Source organism: Equus quagga, chromosome 12 (assembly GCF_021613505.1).
Source record: "Equus quagga isolate Etosha38 chromosome 12, UCLA_HA_Equagga_1.0, whole genome shotgun sequence".
In the NCBI taxonomy this organism is placed as follows: domain Eukaryota; kingdom Metazoa; phylum Chordata; class Mammalia; order Perissodactyla; family Equidae; genus Equus; species Equus quagga.
This window is the reverse complement of record NC_060278.1, coordinates 11,693,137-11,716,297: the sequence shown is the minus strand read 5'-3', so window position 1 is coordinate 11,716,297 and position 23,161 is coordinate 11,693,137. Positions and strand designations below refer to the sequence as shown.

At 39.5% G+C, this 23,161-nt stretch overlaps 1 protein-coding gene across 1 annotated transcript in view; it reads right to left on the bottom strand.

The window, feature by feature from the left end:
- C12H10orf67 (chromosome 12 C10orf67 homolog) overlaps nucleotides 1-23,161 on the bottom strand; it is a 145,879-nt gene that overhangs the window by 97,547 nt on the left and 25,171 nt on the right. The window contains exons 3-4 of the mRNA XM_046679607.1: nucleotides 21,873-22,016; nucleotides 20,258-20,332 (exon numbers count right to left, since the gene is read on the bottom strand). Coding sequence (XP_046535563.1) covers nucleotides 20,258-20,332; nucleotides 21,873-22,016 — 219 coding nt within the window. The remainder of the gene's footprint in view (nucleotides 1-20,257; nucleotides 20,333-21,872; nucleotides 22,017-23,161) is intronic.

Genomic DNA, 23,161 nt, shown 5'->3' with positions numbered 1-23,161 from the left:
CCAGAAAACTTAATCCCCTCCCTATACCAAAATGTTGGTATTTTATTGCATAATACTGTTATTAGGACTTTTTTAAAAATCTGAAATTAAATCATCTAATACTCAGATGGTATCTGTTGCACTGAAATTTGGAATCGAATATTAGTGCTCTCATTAGAAAGGGTTCTTCCAGTGGCTGGCCCGGTGGCTCGGCGGTTAAGTGCACACATTCCACTTTGGCAGCCTGGGGTTCACTGGTTTGGATCCTGGGTGCAGATATGGCATTGCTTGGCAAGCCATGCTGTGACAGGCGTCCCACATAGAAAATAGAGGAAGACGGGCATGGATGTTAACTCAGGACCAGTCTTCCTCAGCAAAAAGAGGAGTATTGGCAGGAGATGTTAGCTCAGGGCTAATTTTCCTCAAAAAAAAAAAAAACACCAAAAAAAAAGAAAGTGTTTTTCTATACTGTACCCCTGCGGTCCTCCAGAGGTGGAAGAGAATGACAACCAACAAAACAAAGCTTCCTTGTAAGTAGAAATACTTTCCCATTTCAAAGACTTTTTAAAACAATTTAAACATTATATCATTTTAACAAACGCATTTTTAACATGACAGCCTAGAAACAGATTCACATAATTCTGCACCGAATCTTCATCTATATTTGAGAAAATAAAGAAGAGAAACCAGAAATGCTTTCCTTGAAACAAACACCGCTACTTGCTATCCATAAAAAGGTGGCGGTCCCTGCAAAACGAACAGAGTCGTTTGCAATGATCTCTTCAAAAGCGTCAAAGAAGAGATGTGATTATTTGATGATAAAGACATCGTGAGAAAGCATCTGAAGTTAACTCATAGCAGTGTTCCATCCTGCCAATTACTGCCAGTCAGAAAGAGAGCTTTGTACAAAAATTTCCTGTGGCTTGATGCTGATAAATTGACACCTGTTTAGTTTTTTCAAGATCATATTTTTTTTAAAGACTTTTTTAAGAGCAGTTTTAAATTCACAATAAAATTGAGAAGAAAGTACAGAGATTTCCCAAGTACCCCCTGCCCCCACACATGCATAGCCTCTGCCATAAGATTGCACATTTTTAAAAGGTCAGATAAAATGATCACATTTTCGTGATTACATTTTCTTCCATCTTATGTAGCACAGTTTATTATTATTACTATTATTTGGTGTATTACTTTGTTTTTTTTTTGGTTTTTGGTGAGGAAGATTGGCCCTGAGCTAACATCTGTGCCAGTCTTCCTCTATTTTGTGTGTGGGATGCTGCCACAGCATGGCTTGATGAGCAGTGTGTAGGTCTGCACCAGTGAACCCTAGGCCATTGAAGTGGAGCATGCAACCTTAACCACTACGCCACTGGGCTGGCCCAGTTTATTACTTTTTGAGTGCCATTTAATTTGCTGGTAATTTATATTAGAACTATGAGTTTGATGTTTATTTTTGTTTGCATTTGTTGTTTTAGATATGTTCATAGAATTTGTATTTGAAATATAGCGTATACTTAGTTTACTATTTTAAAAGTACCTATGAATCCTAATATTTAAAAATAAATATTATTAGGGCCGGCTTGGTGGCACAGCAGTTAAGTTTGCGCACTCTGCTTTGGTGGCCCAGGATTCGCTGGTTCAAATCCCAGGAGTGGATATATGCACCACTTATCAAGCCATGCTGCGGCAGGTGTCTCACATATAAAATAGAGGAAGATGAGCCTGGGTGTTAGCTCAGGGCCAATCTTCCTCAGCAAAAAGAGGAGGATTGGCAGCGGATGTTAGCTCAGGGCCAATCTTCCTTAAAAAAAAAGATTAATTAAAAATAAATAATATTATTAATAGCACTATTTCAATTTTATGAAAAATAAATATAAAAACATACATGGCCAGAATCTGCTTCAGCCTACCTCTCCCTGTCCCCACAGCCTGTCACCAGAATAAGGAGTGCTCACTTTTCTTTGTGCCCCAGGGTTGTTTTATTTCTTTTTTAAAGATTGGCCCTGAGGTAACATCTGCTGCCAATCTTTTTCTTTTCTTCTCCTCCCCACAGCTTCCCAGTACATCGTTGTATATCCTAGTTGAAGTCATTCTATTTCTTCTATGTGGGATACGGCCACAGCATGGCCTGATGAGCAGTACATAGGTCCCCGTCCAGGATCTGAACCAGCGGCCTGCGGAGCACATGAACTTAACCAATAGGCCCAGGGCGGCCCCAGTGCCCCAGGGCTTGAGTTTTCTCAGTCACCAGGGCGATACTTGTGGTGGTTTGGGTTACATACTTATCCCACGTGTTACGAGGATGCTTTAAGAGGATCTTTTAAGAGGGATGCTTAAAACAGGATGCTGAGGAGTCTGGAATTCTCCTCATGTGAGAACCACTTAAGGAGCTGGGGGCTTAGCCAGAGGGGAGAAATATGAATATCAGCATTTTCTTAAAAAACCTGAGCGAGAATCTGCGGAAGGGGAATTAGTTCCATTCATCTTTTCTCCTGAAGGCCGATCACAGTCACGTCGAAAAGGAGAGCGTTGAGATAAAAACTTAGACATAGCAATTTGCATTTTTCTGTAATCCATTTGAATTTCACTCTAGTCTTTTTTGTCTTTCTGTTGAAATAGAATGATTATGGTGAGGCACACGAAACACTTTGCGTAGTGCCTGGGCCGTAGTAAATAATGCAGTAAGTGACGACTGCTCTCATTATCATGAATTATCTGCCAGGGAAAAGGAGAAAGTTTCCCTGAGCATCGTCACTCACGTTTCTATACTAATGCCCAACACTCATGCCACCTAAGACAAAAGAATAACTAACGGGAGCTCTAGTCTCACGTTAGGTCCAAGCAGACCGGGTCTGCAGAACAGTGGACGCAAAGCTTATCCAGGGCCCTCTCGACACCTCTGTATCCTTTCCTCAATTTAAACACCTCTCCATCCCCCTCTTCTCCTCTGAACTCTCCTCAACACTCAGTTCTCTAAGGGTTCTTTGTCTATCCCAGATTTTTCTCACAGAAAAAAGAACACCCACTAAGAAGGTAGTGACTTCCTTCATCAGCTCTCTGTTGATAAAGGAGAGGGCGGTGCTTTGATGCAAGGCAATGAAATTCTGATGGTTATATTTCAAGTACTCTGGGGGTAGGGATGTGCCTGATGCTTATGAACAATGGTAAATATTCTCCTCCCCTTACCCTGTCACCCAAAGGGATGTCTTCTCCATGAAGAGCGCTGCAAGGACACAGCAGCATCTGTTCTGTAAACATTCGTATGCACAATTCTGGGCCCATCACAAATGACCCTCCGTAAAAAAAATCTTCAACATCCAGTTAAGATGGAGAATAGAATAGAGCTGCCAAGATTCTAAAATTGTCCTTCAGAGACCTGGGAGAACATCATCTAAAGAAGCATCCGAGTAAACGCAGTACGGCACAGGAAATGAGCATCTTCCAAACGCTACAGCGGAATGCCATGATCTTCCATGCCCACGAGGCTGAACCGAGAATCACCTCCACCAGGCTGTCAGCCTTCATCTCAACTTCACCTTGATGCTCCTCTGCAAAGAGCCTTGTCTTAGGCTGACTCAGACTCTTCAGTTGCACAAAAGTTACAGGACTCTCCTCTCTGCCAGGAGCTACCTTCATCATGTGGAGTGTAAGGCTGGTTATTGGCTTTCCTGACGCATCAGTGCCAAAGGACTGTGTCCCCACCCCATTTCTGCTCCTTCCTTCTTGTACACATTTGACTCTTCCGCTTGACAAGGCAAGGAAACACCCAGACCCTCCCCTCGCAGGGACGAGGGGCAGGATCCATCCCAGGTGGGCCTCTGTAAAGGGACCTGATTAATCTAAGAAACGCTGTGCTTGGAGCATCTAAGAAGCCACCCTCAGGAGTTTGGTCACTTCTGCTTCATCCATTCCAGCCTGCTTTTTCTTACATTAATCTTCTCTGGTTCCCGGATCCCCGTTTGGCTATACACACTTAACATCAAACTCAAGTCCCTCTGGCTTTGTTAACCTTTTTTGACCTACTTTTCTGGTGCAGTTTTGGCCTTCCCTCACAGATGTATATTCCATACTTTCTTGCCCCATGCACCAAGACTGTAGGTTCATTACATTTCTACTAACAGCCCATCTCAACGGACTAACTAGTCTGACTTCATTCCATCCAGCTGCTCCAGCAAGGGATGGCTCCAATAAACTATTCCAAACAAAAGCCCATTATTACACTTAATGATGAATTACTAGTAGGATTCACATCAAATTCAGTAAAAATGAAAGAATGATCACTTTTGTTCCTATTTAATATTAATCTGCAACTTCCGTCTAGTGTAAAAAAGTGATATACATCTAAGAAATTAAGCTGTGAATATTACCATTTTCAGGTAGTATGTGTATATACTTAGAAATACAAATTAATCAACCAAGAACTGTTCAAATGAGATCTGATAATTCCGCATCTGGAAATCTATCCACAAAGTGGTTGGATAGAGTATTTATAAAAATCAATGGATTTCACACCAAAAATATCACGCTGAAGTGAAAGAAGTCAATCACAGAAGAGCACATATTGTACCGCTCCATTTGTATGAAATGTTCAGAATAGGTAAATCTATAGAGACAGAAAGTAGATTAGCAGTAGCCAGGGGTTAAGGGTCGGGGGAGGAGAAAAGAGAAATAGGGATGGACTGCTGCTAATGGGTACAAGCTTTCTTTTCGGGGTGATGGAAATGTTTTAAAATTAGATTATGGTGATGGTTGCACGACCCTGTAAATATACTATAAACCATTGAGCTGTACACTTTAAATGGGTGAATTCTATGCTACGTAAATTATCTCAAAAAAGCTGCTAAAAAATCAGCAGTTTCCATGTATACCAAAATAGACTCTTAAAACATGACAAAAAAGATTTCATTTTCTAAAGACATAAAATATAATATTTAGGAATAACTTCGTTATATGAAAGACAGGCAACTTACATAAAGAGAATTATAAAATTTTATTGAGTTACGTAAAACAAGACATAAGTGAATCCAGAAATGTTCTTGGAAACGAAGACTAAATATTATAAATGATACAAATTCTTTTCAAAAGTCATGAATAAATTTCCAACTAGCTTTGTTTTAATAAAAATGCCAAGGGAGGTCTTTTTGGAGTGGAAGGAAACATACTTATTTTAAAATTCATCTGGAGGAATAAAAAAGCAAAGCATTTTTGAGAAAGAGAACTAATGAAAGAGACATAAATGTCCCAGACACTAAAACGTATTATAATGTTAAAAATATAAATACAGAAAAGCAATGGAGAGCCACTATATAGATAATCTTAACATAGAGCCACAAAATAGCAGGGATTGCCTTGAAATGATGAGTTAAGTTAATGAAAAAGGAGGCCATCACTGAGATGGCTTACTACCTTAACAGTCTGCATAAGCAAACCAAAACCTACAAATGCCTCAAGGTTAGGAAAGCAAAACCTAAGGACACAAACAGCCAACTAGGTTTTTCCAAATAAGGGAAACACTTAAGCTAAAGCCAAATATTTTCCTTGCTTTGCTTCTGCCTTTTTCTCCATAAAAGTTTCTTCCCCAGCTCTTGTCAGCGGAGCACTCCTAACCCCCAGTTTGGCATCGCCTGATTCAAATTGATTTTTTCTCAAATAAATCTTGAAATTTTTTTTTTTTGTGGTGAGGAAGATTGGCCCTGAGCTAACATCCATTGCCAATCTTCCTCTTTTTTGCTTGAGGAAGATTGTCCCTAAGCTAATATCTGTGCCAATTTTCCTCTATTTTATACGTGGGATGCCACCACAGTATGGCTTGTTGAGTGGTGTGTAGGTCCATGCCCAGGATCTGAACCTGCAAACTGCAGGCTGCTAAAGCAGAGAACAAGAACTTAACCACCATGCAACCAGGCAGGCCCCTCTTAAAATTTTTAATAAGCCTCAATTTATCTTTTAACATGAGAGAAACATCATAAATCAAAGGAAAAGGAAAAGATCTTCAATGAATGATATTGGAAAAATTGCTTATTATTTGTTCATGCACTCTGCTTTGGCGGCCCCGGGTTTCGCTAATTCGGATACTGGGTGGGGACCTAGCACCGCTCATCCGGCCATGCTGATGCAGTGTCCCACACAGCACAACCAGAAGGACCTACAACTAGGATATACAACTACGTACTGGGGGGCTCTGGGGAGAAGAAGAAGAAGAAGAAAAAGAAGATTGGCAACAGATGTTAGCTCAGAGCCAACATTTAACAACAACAAAAAATGTCACATAGATTTAAAAACTTGCTCCATAGCTGAAAAAGTACTTGTACCTGTTTCCTTAACTGGTCTCCAGAGGGCAGCAGAGAGTCATTCACGCCAGCAAAAGTTACCTCTTAACCAAATGTGTATACTTGTGTTGTTTTCTCAACACTCTTCTGTTCCTTCTTATGACTAAGCCTTAACAAACTGGGTGGCCAGGATTAGGAAGGCTGTCTGAGGTCATGGATCAAAGCGATGCCAGCAAGCCAAAGCAAAGATTCAAATAATGGCTTTTGTAACATTAAAATAATTATTTAATTGGATAAACCAACTAACCACAATTAATAACTGTTGGCTAAGCATATTTAACGAGCACATTTATGAAAAACTGATGAATATTAAGCATTTAATCGTTTCAGGACTTTCTACTCCCAGAAGTAAAAAAAATGTATATGTAAAGAGTGATAGTCACTTATTCTGCCATATTTTTTGAGAATTTGATACATACTAGAAATATATCAGTGTCCCAGAAATTGTTGACGACACAAGGATTAGGAAATCGTGTTCAAAAAAATCGTGGAATCTGACTTACTCTCCCACTGTAAACAGCAAAAATTCTGGATAAGACAGGTGAAATGTACATATAAGCTGATAAAGGAAGGACTATTTGGGCCCAAATTAAGTGAATGCAAAAATCTGGAAAAGTATGCAGCACACTGAAGTGGTCTTCACTCCAGGGCATTGCTACACCAGGTAAGGCTGAACTTTGGTTTACACCTCTGTGCAGGGCACAGAGAAGAGACATCACCCGGGTCCTCCTCAATGAAGCAACTCTAAATAATAGGAGAGTACCCGTTAAGGTTGAGACACCAAAGGGCCCCCCTTCAGTGAAAGAACAAACTGGAAGTAACTGCGTTGCTCCCTGCACCCCCTCCCACCCCAATGAAAGTGGAATTGCCTCCTGTCTGGAAACTTGGCTCTAAGGACAGAGAATGGGAAAAAATCTCTTCTGAGCTTTATAAGCACAAGATGGCCCACACAGTTTTGTGGCCCAAATTCACGTATCTGGGTGGTCTAAAAATCCTCAAGCTTGAGAATTAGGTTAAAATGGTCACAGACCCAGGAGCCTCACAGAAATGAACATAAATCTTCTCTACAGAAACTCATTTCTCTTCCAGGCCTCAAAGAATTCCCACAGAAATGTGAGTTCACAGTCAAAAATCATGAAACCCGAAAGTAAATGACATATCATGAGTGACAGCCAGCACTTGTCAGACCCTCAAAGATGGAAGATATGGAAATTGTGAAATACAGTCCATAAATCGAGTATATTTAAATATGTTTATAGAAATAACAGGACTGAAACTACCAGTAAAGAGCAAGAGCCATAAAAAATAACCAAGCATAAAGTGTCAAGCAGAACTCCTAGTCATAAAAACATTCTAGGTGATATTTAAAAACTCAATGAAAATAGATAAAATGATAATAAAGTCATGTAGTGGGGCTAAAAATAGAGGATTAAAATTTTTACATGAGAACAATAGATATATATCATTAAGCCAACAATTTTTTAGTTTAAATGAAAAGGACAAGGGTTAGACAAATATCTCACTATATCTGGCTCAAAAGGAATAGAAAACCCGAATAGTCTTATAATCGTTAAGGAAGTTGAATGAGGAATGTAAAAGATGTTGATCAATCAGTCAATTCTTCCAGGTCCAGATGGCTTCTCTGGTGATTCTAAATATTTAAGGAAGAAATATTTCCAGTCTTACACAAATGCTCCTAGGGAACAAAATAGGGACAACATTCTCAACTCATTTCATGAAGATAGCGTAACCCTGATACAAAACCCAACAAGGACAGTACAAAAAAGAAAAGTGCAAATCATCTCACTGATGCATGGAGATTGAAAATATCCTAAGCAAAATATTAATACATTAAATTCAACAACAAATTTTAAAAAATATATATCTATATCATAACTAAATTTGGCTTATACAAAGAAAGGTTGATTTAACATTAAAAATCAATTAATTTCACCACATTAATAGATTAAGGGAAAAATCATATGGCCTTTCAGTAGATGCATAAAACCTACATTTTATACAATTGAAATGCATTCATGATTTCTTTAAAAAGTGTCCTAGCAAGAGAAATAGCCTGATAGTATCTACAGCAAGCATTACGTGTAATGTTGAAACATTGTATTGGGTCCCTGTAAAATTAGATATAAATAAGGATGCTTGCTATCGTCACTCCTATTGAACATTGTACTGGATGCACCACCCATGCAGGAAGCAAAAATGAATGAATGAATGAAGAAATGGTGTAAGGAAGAAAAATGAAGTAACAAAAATACAATTATTCTCAATATAACTGTTTACATAGAAAGTCTCAAAGACTCTATAGATAAATTATTAAAATAAATACAAGCATTTAGTAAGATTGCTGGTTACAAAATCAATATATACTAAGCAACTGCATTTCTATACCCCAGTAATAAATAGTCATAAAATGTAATTTTGAAAAGGTATCATTTACCAGATCATCAAGAAAGGTATCCAGGAATAAGTGTAATAAAACTATGAAAAGTCTTCTTGGAGCTGGCCCTGCTGGTCTAGCGGTAAAGATTTGGCACTCTAACAGCTATGGCCCAGGTTCATTTCCAGGTCATGGAATCACATCACCCCTCTGTCAGTTGTCACACTGTGGTGGTGGCTCACACAGAGAACAAAACTAACAACTGGGATATACAACCATGCGCTGAAGCTTTCTTTTGAAAAAAAAATATACCTTTATGGATATACTTTCAAAATGTTATTAAAAGCCATTAAAAAAGACCTAAGGAAATGGAGAACTATATTCTGTACAGTATTGGAAGACTCCGTATGGGTGTGGTATCATAGGAAGACATTTGATCCTTGTCCCTGGTTCCTGACACAGAGCTCCTAAAACCCTTGCAATTTCCTGAGTGATAAAGGTGATAGGAGCATCTTTTGGGGAGTTGCTCAGTTTTTCTGGGTCTCTCCCATGTACACATGCTACAAAGCTTTGTTTAATTTTCTCCTGTTATTCTGTCTCCTGTCAATTTAATTAGTTGTGCAGCCAGAAGGACCCAGAGTGGGTAGAGGAAATGTCTTCCTCCCCCTACAGTTTGGTGACTTGGACTGGATAAAATTTCACTGGCTGGACACTGCTCACTCCTGGACTGCTGCAGCTGAGAGATCCTGGACCCCTGACAAGAGCTGGCAAGAGGTAAGAGTTATTACCATGTCAGTCTCCCGGATCTCTGCCTGCAGGGTCCAGTGGAAGCAAGAGTGGTGAGTCATAACTGACTTCCCCCACCCCAAACATCCTCCTTTGTAACTGAAGATGGTATTTAAGATGAGAACCACCACCATTTTGGAGAGTTGCTCAGGTTTTCTGGGTCTCTCCCATGTATACATGTTATAAAGCTTTGTTTAATTTTCTCCTGTTATTCTGTCTCATTGTGAATTTAATTTGTTGTCTGGCCAGAAGGACCTAGAGTTGGTAGAGGAAATGTCTTCCTCCCCCAACAAAGGCAATTCACATGGAGATGCAAAAGCAAGTGTTTGGTAAACAAAGGTTTGCTATGCCTTGCAAAGACAATGGGACATGGGGAGAACTTTGATCAAAAGGGCCTTGCCAGGTTCCTCTCTAGTTCATATCATAGTATGACACCATATTTAACATATAATACTATAGTTATCTATGGTGATAGCTCCTTCCTGAAACAGGGCTTCTAAGATTCTTTTAGGCACTTAGGGAGAAGGTCAAGTTTTCTTCCTGAGTCTTTTGTTCTTAAAAATAGTAAAGCCATGCAAATTCTGCTCCCTTACATCCATAAGGATAGATAATATAACTAATGGAATAAAAAATACCCCAAATCTGACCTACACATATACATGGAAACCTAACATATGACAGGTTATTTTCAATACACTATCTTGTGACCTTTGGGTATCCTTATGACAAAAAAAATGAACCCCTCCTTCACACCAATACTAAAAATCAATTTCAGGGGATTAAAGACCTGAATGTGAAAGATAATAATATAAAATTTTTAGAAGACTTTAAGATATAGCAGCATTTTTAAAACAAAACACAGAATGTGGAAATCATGAGGAAAAGACTAAAGTTTGACTACATTAATATTTAAAAAAAAAACCTTTGGTTCATCAAAAAACGCTATAAAAAAATGGAAAGAATATTTCAAGAGAAGATGTATACAACACATAACAACAAATAAAAGATGAGTGTCGATAATAAGTGACGAGAGACTTTCACATATTGAGGTATACGGGGTCACTTCTGGTTCAAAACTGATTTGGCCTGAACTGAAGAGGACTGACTTCTGGCCTATCACACATACGTTGCACATCTGCTTTAACCATTAAAGACTGGACTCCCTTAAGATAAGAATGCGTATTTCCCCTATTGATAACGCCCCATTGGTCCCTTTCCCGACATCAGGGTCATGTCGACCTGCTAATTTGCTAATGAATACCTCTTTGAAACTTTGATGAATATATGTCCGGGGTGTGTTTAATGTATGTTCTTTGTTCTAAAAATATATAAGAATGTACTGAAAACCACTCTTTCTTCCTTTGTGGAAACTGCCTTCCCAGATTATAATCCTCTCTCTGCCTCAAGTAAAACTCACCTTATCTCTCACCTGTGGAATGGTTACTGGTTATTTTCCATCAACACATGTTTTTAAGAACACTCATATTAATCAATAAGAAAACAAATAACAACAACAAAAAACTTGAATAGGCACTTCACAGGAAAACTGAATGATCAGTACATGTATGAAAAAGTGGTTAATCTTATTAATAATCAAGGAAACTCAAATCAAAGACACAATGAAATACAGTTTCATGTCTATGAGATCAACAAAAATTAAAAAGTCTGATAATATTAAGCCACAATGAAGAGGCAGAGTAACATATTTTTATATACTGCCGAAGGCAATGTCTTTTATTCAATCAGTTAGAAGACTGACATTTTCTTGTAAATATGGAAATACACATACCCTCTTCCTAACAATTCCACTCTTAGAAATATACCTTAAAATCACTCTGGCACATGTGCACACAAGACAGTACAAGAACACTCAGAACAAAACCGTAACAGGGAAAAAAGTATTACAATGACAGATAAAAATATTGTGGAATAATTATGCTGTGGAATCTTATACAGCAGTGAAAATGAATGAATGATAAGTGTATATATCAAGAAGTATGAATCTCTGGAACATAATTTCAGAACAAAAGACAAGAAGAACACACACATACAACATTACTTTATATATATATACACATAAAGTTCAAAACGTATATTTAATATTATTTTATTTGGGAATAAAAATTTAAGTGCAAACAATAAAAAAAAAGGGGGGATTATCAAGCGCACAATTCCTGATCATGGTTACCTCTGGGCATGGAGAGCAGCAGAGACGGGATTGGGGAGGGGTGTAGCGAGGATTTCAAAGACACTGTTAATGTTCTTTTCCTTAAATAGAGCAGTTGTCACTGGGTATTTGGTGTGCCATGATTCTTTACACCCTATACATTTTATAAATATTCTTTCCGTATTCAAAAACTAATAAAGGCAATTTAGAAGTGATAAAATTATTATACACTCAGGTACTTTATAGAAGCTAGATATTTATCTGTAAGAAGTTAATAGTCTACATATTAAATAAGACTCAAACAATGTGTGCAAAGCAGATTTAAAACATAAACATGATTTTTAAATGCAGACTATTTTCTGCTCTTCTCTTCTCTCCCTCACTTCCTCCCCCTTTTCCAGATTCAGTGGTGAGAGTGCCCCTGCCTCACTGAGAAGACGAAGCCAGCCTCGCGCTCACTGCCAAATCTAGAGTCGCCTACAGCTGCGCGTGCACTCTGCTCGCCCTTCTTGCATGAGTGTGCTAGGGCTGCGTAACACAGTTCCACAGGCTGGGTGCTCAAACCGCAGAAATGTATTTTCTCGCAGCTCTGGAGGTTAGAAGTTTGAGGTCAAGGTGTCGGCAGGGTCGGTTTCTTCTGAGGTCTCTCCCCTTGGCTTGTAGATGGTCATCTTCTCCCTGTGTCTTCATATGGTCTTCCTTCTGACCATGTCTGTGTCCTGATCCGCTCTTCTCATAAGGACACCATCAGACTGAATTAGAGTCCACTGACAGGATCTCCTAGAGTCCACCCTTATGACCTCATAGAGTCTACACATAGGACCTCTTTAAAGCTCTATCTCCAAAAATGGTCGCATTATGAGGTACTGGGGGTTAGGACTTCAATATATGAATCTGGGGGGGGGGGGGGGGACAGAATTCTGCCCATAACTCTTCTGTTCAATGATGGAGAATCTCTGTTGTCCTTAAGAACAGCTCCCCCTCTTGTGCTGTGGATCCTTTTGCTTGGCCTTCTCAAGATCTCCCTCCTGCCCTTTTGGAGCTTAAACTTAATAAACAAAACCCTGGATTCTCACATCTTTTCCTCCTCCAGACTTCTCCAGTCAGTAATGGGAACTATCCACCCAGCTGTTCAAGCCAAAAAGCTGAGAGCTATCCATGGTTCCTCCCATTAACTCCCCTCCCACATCTAATCCATTGGCAAATCTCATTGGCTTTACCTCTAAAACATATCCCAAACCCCTCCACTTCTCTCTGTCTCCGTCTCCATTGCTACCATCCTCTTCCAAGCCACTATCATCTCCTACTGATTACTAAAAGAACCTTCCACTATTCTTCCTGTTCCTATCTTTGCCTTCCTATAATCCATTCTCCTTGCAGCAGCTGTAGTAATCTTTGGAAAATGCAAGTCAGACATAAAGAGATACTAGACACTCACGAGAAGAGTTAAAATCTAAAATACTCATAGAACCAAGTAAGGACGTGGAGCAGCTGGAACTCTCCTACACCTCTGCAGGGAGTATAAACGGGTATGACTTTGGAAAACAGTGTGGTAGTATCTACTAAAACTGAAAATGTGCCTACTCTGTGATCTAGCAATTCTACTCCAGCATATACCCAACAGAAATGCATACGCACATGTGTCAAAGACCATTCACAGGAATGTTCATAGTAGAAGCACCATACTTGTACCAGGCAAAAACTGGGAACAACTCAAAGGTCCGTCTACAACAGAATGGATACAATAGAATACTATACAGTGATGAAAAAGAACAAACTACTGCTATTTGCAACAATATGGATAAATCTTACCAATGTAAAGCTGAATGAAAGAAGCCAGACACAAAGAAGCAGGTATTCCATGATTTTACTTACATTAAAATTTAAAAATAGGCAAAACAAATCTATGGTGACATAAGTCAGATTGTGGTTACTGTTAGAGAGAAGGAGGTCATCACAGGGTGCCAGAACATTCTAATTCTTGATCTAGGTGATGATTCTCTGGGTATGTGCATTTTTTAAACAAAAATTTTGATTTGTACACTTATAATCTATGCACTTTTATGTGTGTATAGTATATTTCAATTAAAAGTTTACTTTTAAAAAGCCCTGCCTGTAAACCATTCTTGCCAAAAGGCATAAAAATTGAACTTGAATTGAATCAAGATTTTAGAGCTAAATTCTAATTTATAGGAAATATGGAAAACAGAGGAACAAGTCAGACATCTTCTTGAGGAAGCAAACAAACAAATTCAGAATGTGGGACTTTGAAGGACAACTGCCTTATTCATGGTAAAAGTCAATTTCAAGGAAAAGAAGGAAAAAGAGAAAGGGGGGAAAAAAGAAATGCACTGCAACTAAAACAGTATTTCTTTTTACAACAAAGTAACACATGATGGTTATAAAAAAGTGAAGCATGATTGTTATAAAAATTGAAACAATACAGAAACTTCAAATTTAAAAGTATTTTCTTTCTCCCCCATTCTCCAGAGTATCCTTTTGGACTTAAACATACACACACATATATTTACATATTTTGCATATATTTTCATATATACATATATGTAAATATGTGCATATATTACTTTTGCCTTACATTTTTCACAAAATGAAATTTTACAATATTGCATTGTTCTGTTGAATTTTTTTCAATTAAAATATACCTTGGATATACACATAAATATACCTCAGTTTAAATGGGTATTTTTCTATCATTTGCATCATTAAACAGTATTATTCCATTATTTTCTAGTAAAACCTGGATTATGATGCTGCTAGTTATTGTATATGTATTTTTATCCATTTTACCTAGTGGAATAGATTACTAGAAGTAGAATTGCTTGGTCAAAATAAATGCACGTGTAAATTTTTACTAGAATTTGCTAAATTTTCTTCTAAATGATGGTACCAATTCGGGCTTTTACAGTATACGTGTTTGCCCGTTTACCCACACCTTGCCAACACTAGACAAGATCAATCTTTTTAATTTCTGCCAATCTGATAGTTGAAAGCACTATTTTTTGTTTCACCTGCATTTGTTTATTAATTAGATTGAGCATCTTTTTATAAGTTTGTTGGCCATTTGGATATTATTATTTTAATTTCCTTTTCATATATTTTGTTGATTTTTCTATTGGGTGGTTCAGCATTATCTTAATAATTGGTAAGAGCTCTCAATATATTAGGGATATTAGTACCTTATCTGCATATTTTATTGTAAATATTTTCCCAGTTCTCCATTTATCTTCAAACTATTTTTAGTTCCTTTTCTTGTACAGAACTTTCTCATTTTATGGCTACTCTAATTTTCCTTTATGGCCTCCGGGCAGTGACTCCTGCTTAGAAAGCCCTTGCCCATTTACCTCGTGTGCTCCTCCTCACAACATAAGCTTATCTAGCACCCACTGCGTCTCTACCTGCAAAGCCAAGATTGCTGCTCTCTAAAAGCGTGAACTCTACTGGGGTGAAACAGAACCATGTAAATAAATAAACTTGAACAGGGCAATTTTAGCAGTAGTAGCTGCTCTGAAGACCATACAAAGGGCTGATGGGTTAGGGAGAGACTGGAGTGGAAGGTGGCTCCTTGAGCAGTGGCGGTCCCAGGAGACCTGTGGAGGTACCGTTTGAGCTGCAATATGAAGATAGGGGCCAGAGGGTTCCAGGCATTAACTCTGCGACAGGAATGCGCTCGGCAGATTTGAGGGTTCAAAAGCTACAGCAGAAAGAACTCAGGGATCCTAGGGATCAGGGCCAGGTCTCTGAAGGTCTGGTAGGCACAGACCAAGTGAGGGAGCCTGGAGTCCATCTTTAGCTCATATAAGACCACTGGCGACTTTAAGAAAGAGGGCTAAAGAAATAACTTACATTTTTCAAACATGTCTACTTTTTTTATGATGAAACATACACCAAAGTAGGGAAAACTATAATAGTCTGCCTCCCACTTATCTGCCCGTTTTGTGCTTATGTATTTTTACAGGAATCCTAGACATCATGTCATTGATCCCTAAACATTTCACAGTTCATCTCTAATAATTAGGGACTCTTTTTTTTTTAACATATCACAATGCCAGCACCATACTAACAAAATTAACAGAGTTTCTTAATACTGTTTAATAACTAGTCCATAATAAAATTTCTCCAAGTGTCTCAAAACTTTTTTTTAACAGTTGGTTTGTTCAAATTAGGATTCTAACTGGCCCCACAAGTTGCATTCGGTGCCACCTTCTAATTCTTCTAATCTAGGGCAGAATTTCTTCCATTTTCTCCCTCCCCTCCATTACCCAACCCACTGCCTTAAAGGACAGATAAAGCTCATCTCTCCATTCTTCCTCCTGTCTTCCTCCAGTAAGCATTTATGAAAACCCAAGCACTGTGCTAGGCACTGAGAAGACTCCTCGTGGTTTCTGTCTTCCTAGAACGCATGTCTGTGTCTCCATTTCTCTCATGTGTTGTTCCCACTGTCCGGGAGTAACCAGCCTAAAGGATAAGAAAGCACCTCTCTTATTCCTGCTCGGAGAATTCAAGCATTTCCCATTCTCTACAGAAGAACTTCAGAGCCATAGATGGGAACGGGACTCCCAGCTTCACCACTGACCAGCTCTGTGACCTTGAGTGAGTGCTAAATGTTGCCGAGCCTCAGTTTCCTGAACTATCAAATGGGGACACTAGTGCCAACTTTGAAGGCTTACTTCATGAGGTTGAACAAGGCAAAAGATACCAGACTTCATCTCTGGGAACCACATTTTGGATAAGCCATATGGCACGACACTTCTGTGGCAGCATAACTTCTAGTTAGCAAGAACCATAAGTCGGACTGTGAAGCTGTGAGATGGCTCCTGTTGTTAACAACACCTCTCCCTGAGCCACATCAGGAACTGAAGAGTTGATCTGGGGCCCAGTTCTTGCTACTTGTTCATTGTGAGGACTGAATAAAATAATGTATCTAAACCGTTTGTATGGTGCCCAACACAAAGAAAGCACCCAATAAAGCAGAGCTATTTTACTATTATTAATAAAGATATAAAAATAAAACAAATAATAAGATCAAACATATCTGTGCAAACTTTCCTAATTCTCCTAAGTTATTTAGTTTCACAGAATATTGCTGGGTAATCTGTGACTAGTGCAACCCAGGAACTGAATTTTTAATTTAATTTAATTTCATTGGCCGCATATGGCTCGTGGCTACCCTATGGGGCAATGCAACAGCTGGCAGCACTGACCGTGTGCAGTTCTCTGACTGGGTCCTACTTGCCTTTTCACATGCTGTTGGAAGTGGGAAGTTAACTTGCTTAACTAACATCCCTCCTGCAGGTACCAGACCCTCTCTTCCATATGGGTAAACCCTCTCCTTGATATTATTCCCTGGGATGAGCATGTGACTACGGCTTGGCTTGGGTGGGCATGAAGGGACAATAACTCGGCCAGAGTCCATCTCGAGACTCTTGTAGGGATTATTTAGAAAGAGATATTCTCTCTGAGTTTGCTCTCACGTGGAGAGAATCTGCCTGGGAAATAAACCATCAGAGAAGGAGGCAAAGCAGGGAATGGACAGTTTCTTGATAATGTTATTTGAGGACCTAGATCCAACTTTTCCTGAAGTCATTACTATCTAACTTTTCAATTGCATGAGTCAATAAGTTCTCCTTTTAGCTAATCTAGTGTGAGTTAGATTTCTATCACTTATCACTAAAAATATCCTAATATACACTCTGCTGTCTATCTAGAATCTCTTCTATTTCTTGTCCACCATCTGAGTACTTACTTTAAAACTCAGCACAGATATCACCTCCTCCGTGAGGCCTTCCCAAAGTACCCCAGCAGAAATAACTGCTCCCTCTGTGGTGCTCCTATAACTCCTGGTACATACGTTTAACTCTGCACTGTACAAATTATATTGCTAGGATTTGTTTATAATCTCCTTGCCCCCAGTTCATCCCTCCTTCATCTTTGTAATGTCAGCGTCCAGTATATCTTAACGCACAATATTCACTCGACATGTGTTGGTTAAATTGAAGATGAATTTGTTTTACTAAAAGTTATCATAGCCTAATATTTTATGTAGTTTGTCCCTGCCTTTTATTTGTTAAAATAAGTATGTTTATTGGGTGGAGCCATATGAAACTGCTGATATTTGACCCTTTGAGCTCCATAAATGGCAATTTCACATGGTGAAACATAATAAATATTGATAATGATTACAGACATCTTAAGGGCATTTTCTTATGTCTGAAATCTACAGTCAGTGGACAGAAAGCTACAAGCCTAAATACTAACACAGGATAACAAAGGAGCAGAAAAAGACACCAACACCAAGGAGTGCCATGAATATGTAAAGTGCTTATTTATTTAACAAACACTTAGATGGCACTTAGCACATGCCAGGCACTATTGTGAGTGCCTCACAAGGGTCAATTCATTTCCTCCTCAGAACAAGTCTGCGAGGTGGGTACTATTGTCATTCTCATTTGACAGGTGAGGAAACTGAGGCAGAGAGGCTCAGTATTTTGCCTCAGGTCACCTAGCAATTAAGTGGCAGAGCCAGGATTTGAACCCAAGTAGTCTGACTCTGGAATCCTTGTTCTAAAACACACCCTATACCAACTCCTAGCCATGATGCTATTCTGTGCTGGCAGAACTACTGGGGAAGTAATCTAGCCAACAAATGTAATTAAGAAATTGCTTATTGATGTGAGTGTAAGCATACTGTTCCAGCTGTGTATTTATTGCTGCATAATACATTTCCACAAACTTAGTAGCATAAAACAATAACTGTTTATCATGCTCACAAACTCAGTAGGTCAGGGAATTAGGGCAGGCTTAGTGGGACGGCTTGTCTCTGCTCCACAATGCCTGGGGTCTCAGATGAAAGACTAACTGGCTGGGGGCTGGATGACTTCAAAGCTGGGCTCACTTGAGCCTGTGGACCCAGTACCCACATGCAGCTCCTCCAAATGGCTTGAGCTTCTCACAACACGGCAGCTGGATCCAGAGAGGGAGCATCCAGAGAGCAAACATTCCAAGAGTAGAAGGATGAAGTTGCAAGGCTTCTTTGGACCTCGCCTCAGAAGTCCTGTAGCATCACTTCCTCCACATTCTATACATACAAGCAAGGCACTGAGGCCAGCGCAGATTCAGGGAAGGGGACTCAGCTGCGGCTCTTGATGGGGGAGGAGCAAGGTAACATTGCAGAACAGCAGGTGAGTGGGAGATAGTGTTGCCGCCATCTTGGGAAACAGTTTGGCACAGAGTCACCAAGATTGTTGACAGAGCAACCCATCCTGGGATAGTTTCAGCTGCAAGTAAGTGAACAGCTAACTAACAGTAACTTAAACACTCAGGGGGTTATTATCTCATGAAATAAAAGGGCCAGACGCAGGGCGAGTCCAGAGTTACTTCAGTTGCTCAATGAGTCATCAAGGATCCTAGTGCTTTCCATCTTTCCACTCTGCCATCCTTAGCACATCCAAAATGTCTCAGTCCTTGGTTTTAGGTTGGCTGTGGCAATCCCAAGCATCAGAAGGAAACATAACAATGTCAAGCAAAGAAAAAAGAAGGGGATTTCTTCCCATGAGTCTCTCTTAATTAGAAAGAATAACCTCCTCCCCAAACCTCACAGCCAGCTTACCTTCAGGTCCTATTGGTCAGCGACTTGACCTTGCCCACACTTATGCCACAGCTGAAAAGGAAGCTGGGAAAGAAAGATCTAGCATATCGGCTTCTATAGTAAGAAGTGCTTCTGCTAATAAAAAAAGGAAGAGGGAGAAAGACTGTTGAGTTACCAGTATCTGCCACAGGTACAGGCAACCATCCATTCATGTAGCAATTATTAGCTGATTGCTAATGACGTACCAGGCACAGTGCTAACAGGCAGGGCACAGCAGTGAATAAGACAGACAACATCCCTGCCCTCATACGGCTTACAGTCTGGCACAGGACAGAGACACGTAACAAGCAATTACGTAATTAAACACAAATGTGTTCAGTGTTATGAAAAGAAGTATGCAATCACTGCCCAATTCGCTGTAAATAGAAGATATTTCTTTACGGAAGCATACTGAAATGAAAGACAAGATTATAGTTATAAATACTAAAAGAAGCAAGCGCAAGATCTTTACTAAGCCTAAAAAATAATCAAAAACCAAGAATACTCCCATTATTGATGAGAGTGAAGCACCATGTCTGGCAGATAGAAGTGTCGCTGGCCTTAAAAAAATTACGCCATCGAGGGTCAGAGATCGCTCAGCAGCATTTACTAGAGACCCAGTGAGCTCTCTCTTGAGACCACTTGAGCTTCTTCTATCCAACTACATGCTCACCAAACAAACTTAGGATTACTTTGTCACTTGCTCAGGTGCTTTAAATCCCAGATTGGAATTTTCCAGTCCCTGGAGAGTCGTAACTGTCACCATAACGTGTTATTTTGGTGAATTTGAAGTGAGTGTGAGTAGTCTTAGGCCTGATCCCTCTTTGGTAACGTGAAAATTTGAGGGAACAGATCTTCAAAGCTAAAAACACAGACGGGGAGCCCCAGGTGAGCCCCATGCTGCGCACTCCCAGGATAGAGAGCCAGCCTTGCCCATGACAGCGCTGAAAACTCACCTTGTACATTCCTTTGACGACAGCTATGGCATCAGCCAACTGCTGATTATAGCATTTTCTTATGCTATCCTCATTCTGAAACGAAAAGAAAATGCAATGAGCACCACAATGTACTTCTGAATACAATTCTCACACCTCCCAGGGAGGGACTCAGTATAAAACGATCATCCAAATCATCGCCATCTCTCCGAAACTTCAATTTATAACCATTTCTCCTGCACTACAGCTATTATGACACATTCTGTTTTCACTTATACTTAACCAAAAGCAACAGAGAGCTCATATGGATAAAATAAATCCAGATAATTTGAAGATTTTATTTCATTTTACAAATCAAACTCTTTTTAGTGTCTTCCTCGAATTGCTTTTAAAAGTAGTAAAACCTGTTTGTAATTCACATCCTCCTCTGGTCCTTGTACTTTTTGACATACTCATAAAAAGAAGTCTAGAGCTGCTAAGCCATAAACTAGAATCCTTTTCTGATTAATCAAATCATTTGATCCTATCTGTTTAGGATGACAATGAAGGATAGTACATTATAAAAATACCCTTGATTCTGATATCAATTCTGATTCCAGCATGGAATGTGAACAACAAATGGGCTTTAGAGTCAGACAGAATTGGATTTTCATATCGTTGTGCCACTTACTATCTGTCTGACCTTACCAAGCGACTTAACCTTGACAGCTCAGTTTCCTTATCTGTAGATCAGGAATAGCAGGATTTCCATTTTAGGACTGTTGAGGGAGTGAAAGAGGAAATGTATTTAGAAGGCTTAGCATGAAACTTAGAATGGTGTGGTCAACAACAGATGGGTTTTTTGTTGTATAGCAGAGAAATAACAGGAATGCCTGTTCTTAATGACAGGTAAATATGCTAACCTGATCAAAGATTTTAGGAAATTCCTCAAAGTAGCACTTTCCATGTCTTTAGCTCCTATAGAGCCATTAAAGCACAAATGAGGTCATATAAAATTGTAGTGAGGAACCAGATCTCAAGCATCAAACTTTTTGGCTGGGAATCTAAACTCTGCCAGGTGTTTTTTGTTTTTTTTTTTTTTAGTGAGAACGATTGGCTGTGAGCTAACACCTATTGCCAACCTTCCTCTTTTTGCTTGAGAAAGATTGTCACTGAGCTGACATCTGTGCCAATCTTTCTCCATTTTGTATGTGGGGTGCTGTGATAGTGTGGCTTGATGAGCAGTGTGTAGGTCCGCACTGAGATCTGAATCTGTGGACTCTGGGCTGCCAAAGTGGAGCGTGCAAACTTAACCATTATACCACCAGGCTGGCCCCTAAATGCTGCCAGTTTTTTAACTGGTAACCTTGAGCAAGCTAATGAATCTTTCTGTGCCTCGGTTTCCTCATCTCTAAAAGAGTGATAACAATTTTCCCTACTTCATGAGGTTAATGTGAAGATTAAATGAGTTGGTATTCAGCGTACTTACAGAAGTCCTTAATACACAGTAAAGCTATATCTACTAGCTATTATATGAAACACAACATATGCAAATTAAATTGCTCTCACAAGTTGCTAATTTCACAATTGCGTGCATACACATCTCAGCACAAGATCAATTATACACACAAAAGAAAGGAAATGAGAGAAATTCTACCTGTTGATAATGGCTTTCCATTGCGAGGATCCTGTCATGTAGAACAGTGAAGAGATTGAAAGACTCCTCTTTAAGACGGTCCTCAAATTTCAATTGAACCAATTGTTTGAGGAATCCAAAATCCACCTGAAGAGATTTAGTTTCCTAAAAATGGAAAAACATACTTTATTGTAGCAAGTAAGGGCCCTCTGTATAAAACATCTAGCATCTTGCCTGGTTCTGGGCATATGACCTGGTCAGGGACCTGTCCTGCCTTTTAAGGCTACCTCTCAAGTACTGTGTACATTGGGCAACTCCAGATAATCTGCTAAACTAATATATGCTAATGGAATAAGGGAGAGGAGGACGCTAGCAGTTTCCTCCCACAGGGAAGCGAATACCTGTGCTAACAACCACCCTTTGTTACACCTCAAAAGATACGGTTTTGCAGGAGAAGAAGAAATATTCCTCTACCCTCTAGGTTCTTCTGGCTGGTCGAAACATTAAATTAACATGAGAGAATAACAGGAGGAAATCAAACAAGTTTAATAACACGTATACATGGGAGAAACCCAGGAAAACTGAGTAACTCACCAAAATGGCCAAAGCCACCACCTGAAATATCACTTACAGCTAAAGACGAAGGAGAATGTTGGGGGCGGTGATTTGGGACTTCAACGGGGAGGAAGGCAATTCACATGGAGATGGAAAAGCAAATGTTTGGTAAACAAATGTTTGCCATGCCTTGCAGAGACAATGGGACATGGGGAGAACATTGATTAAATGGGCCTTGCTAGGTTCCTCCCTGTCCACCACAACTGGATCATATTATATTATAGTTATCTATGGTGATAGCTCCTTCCTGGAACAGACCTTCTATCTTAAATTCTTTTAGGCAGTTAGAGAGGTCAAAGTTTCTTCCTGAGTCTTTTGTTCTTAAAACTAATCAAGCCAGGGGCTGGCCCCGTGGCCGAGTGGTTGAGTTCGGGTGCTCCGCTGCAGGCGGCCCAGTGTTTCGTTGGTTCGAATCCTGGGCGCGGACATGGCACTGCTCATCAGACCACGCTGAGGCAGCGTCCCACATGCCACAACTAGAAGGACCCACAACGAAGAATATACAACTATGTACTGGGGGACTTTGGGGAGAAAAAGGAAAAAAGAAAATCTTTAAAAAAAAAAATAATCAAGCCAAAGGGACACATTTTGGGGTGGGACATTCAGTTCCCCTACAGTTTTCAAGATGTGGATTTCAGATCAGAAAAGATGGTCAAGAATCAACATCTGTTGTGAATCTACTAGCCAAGCACTAA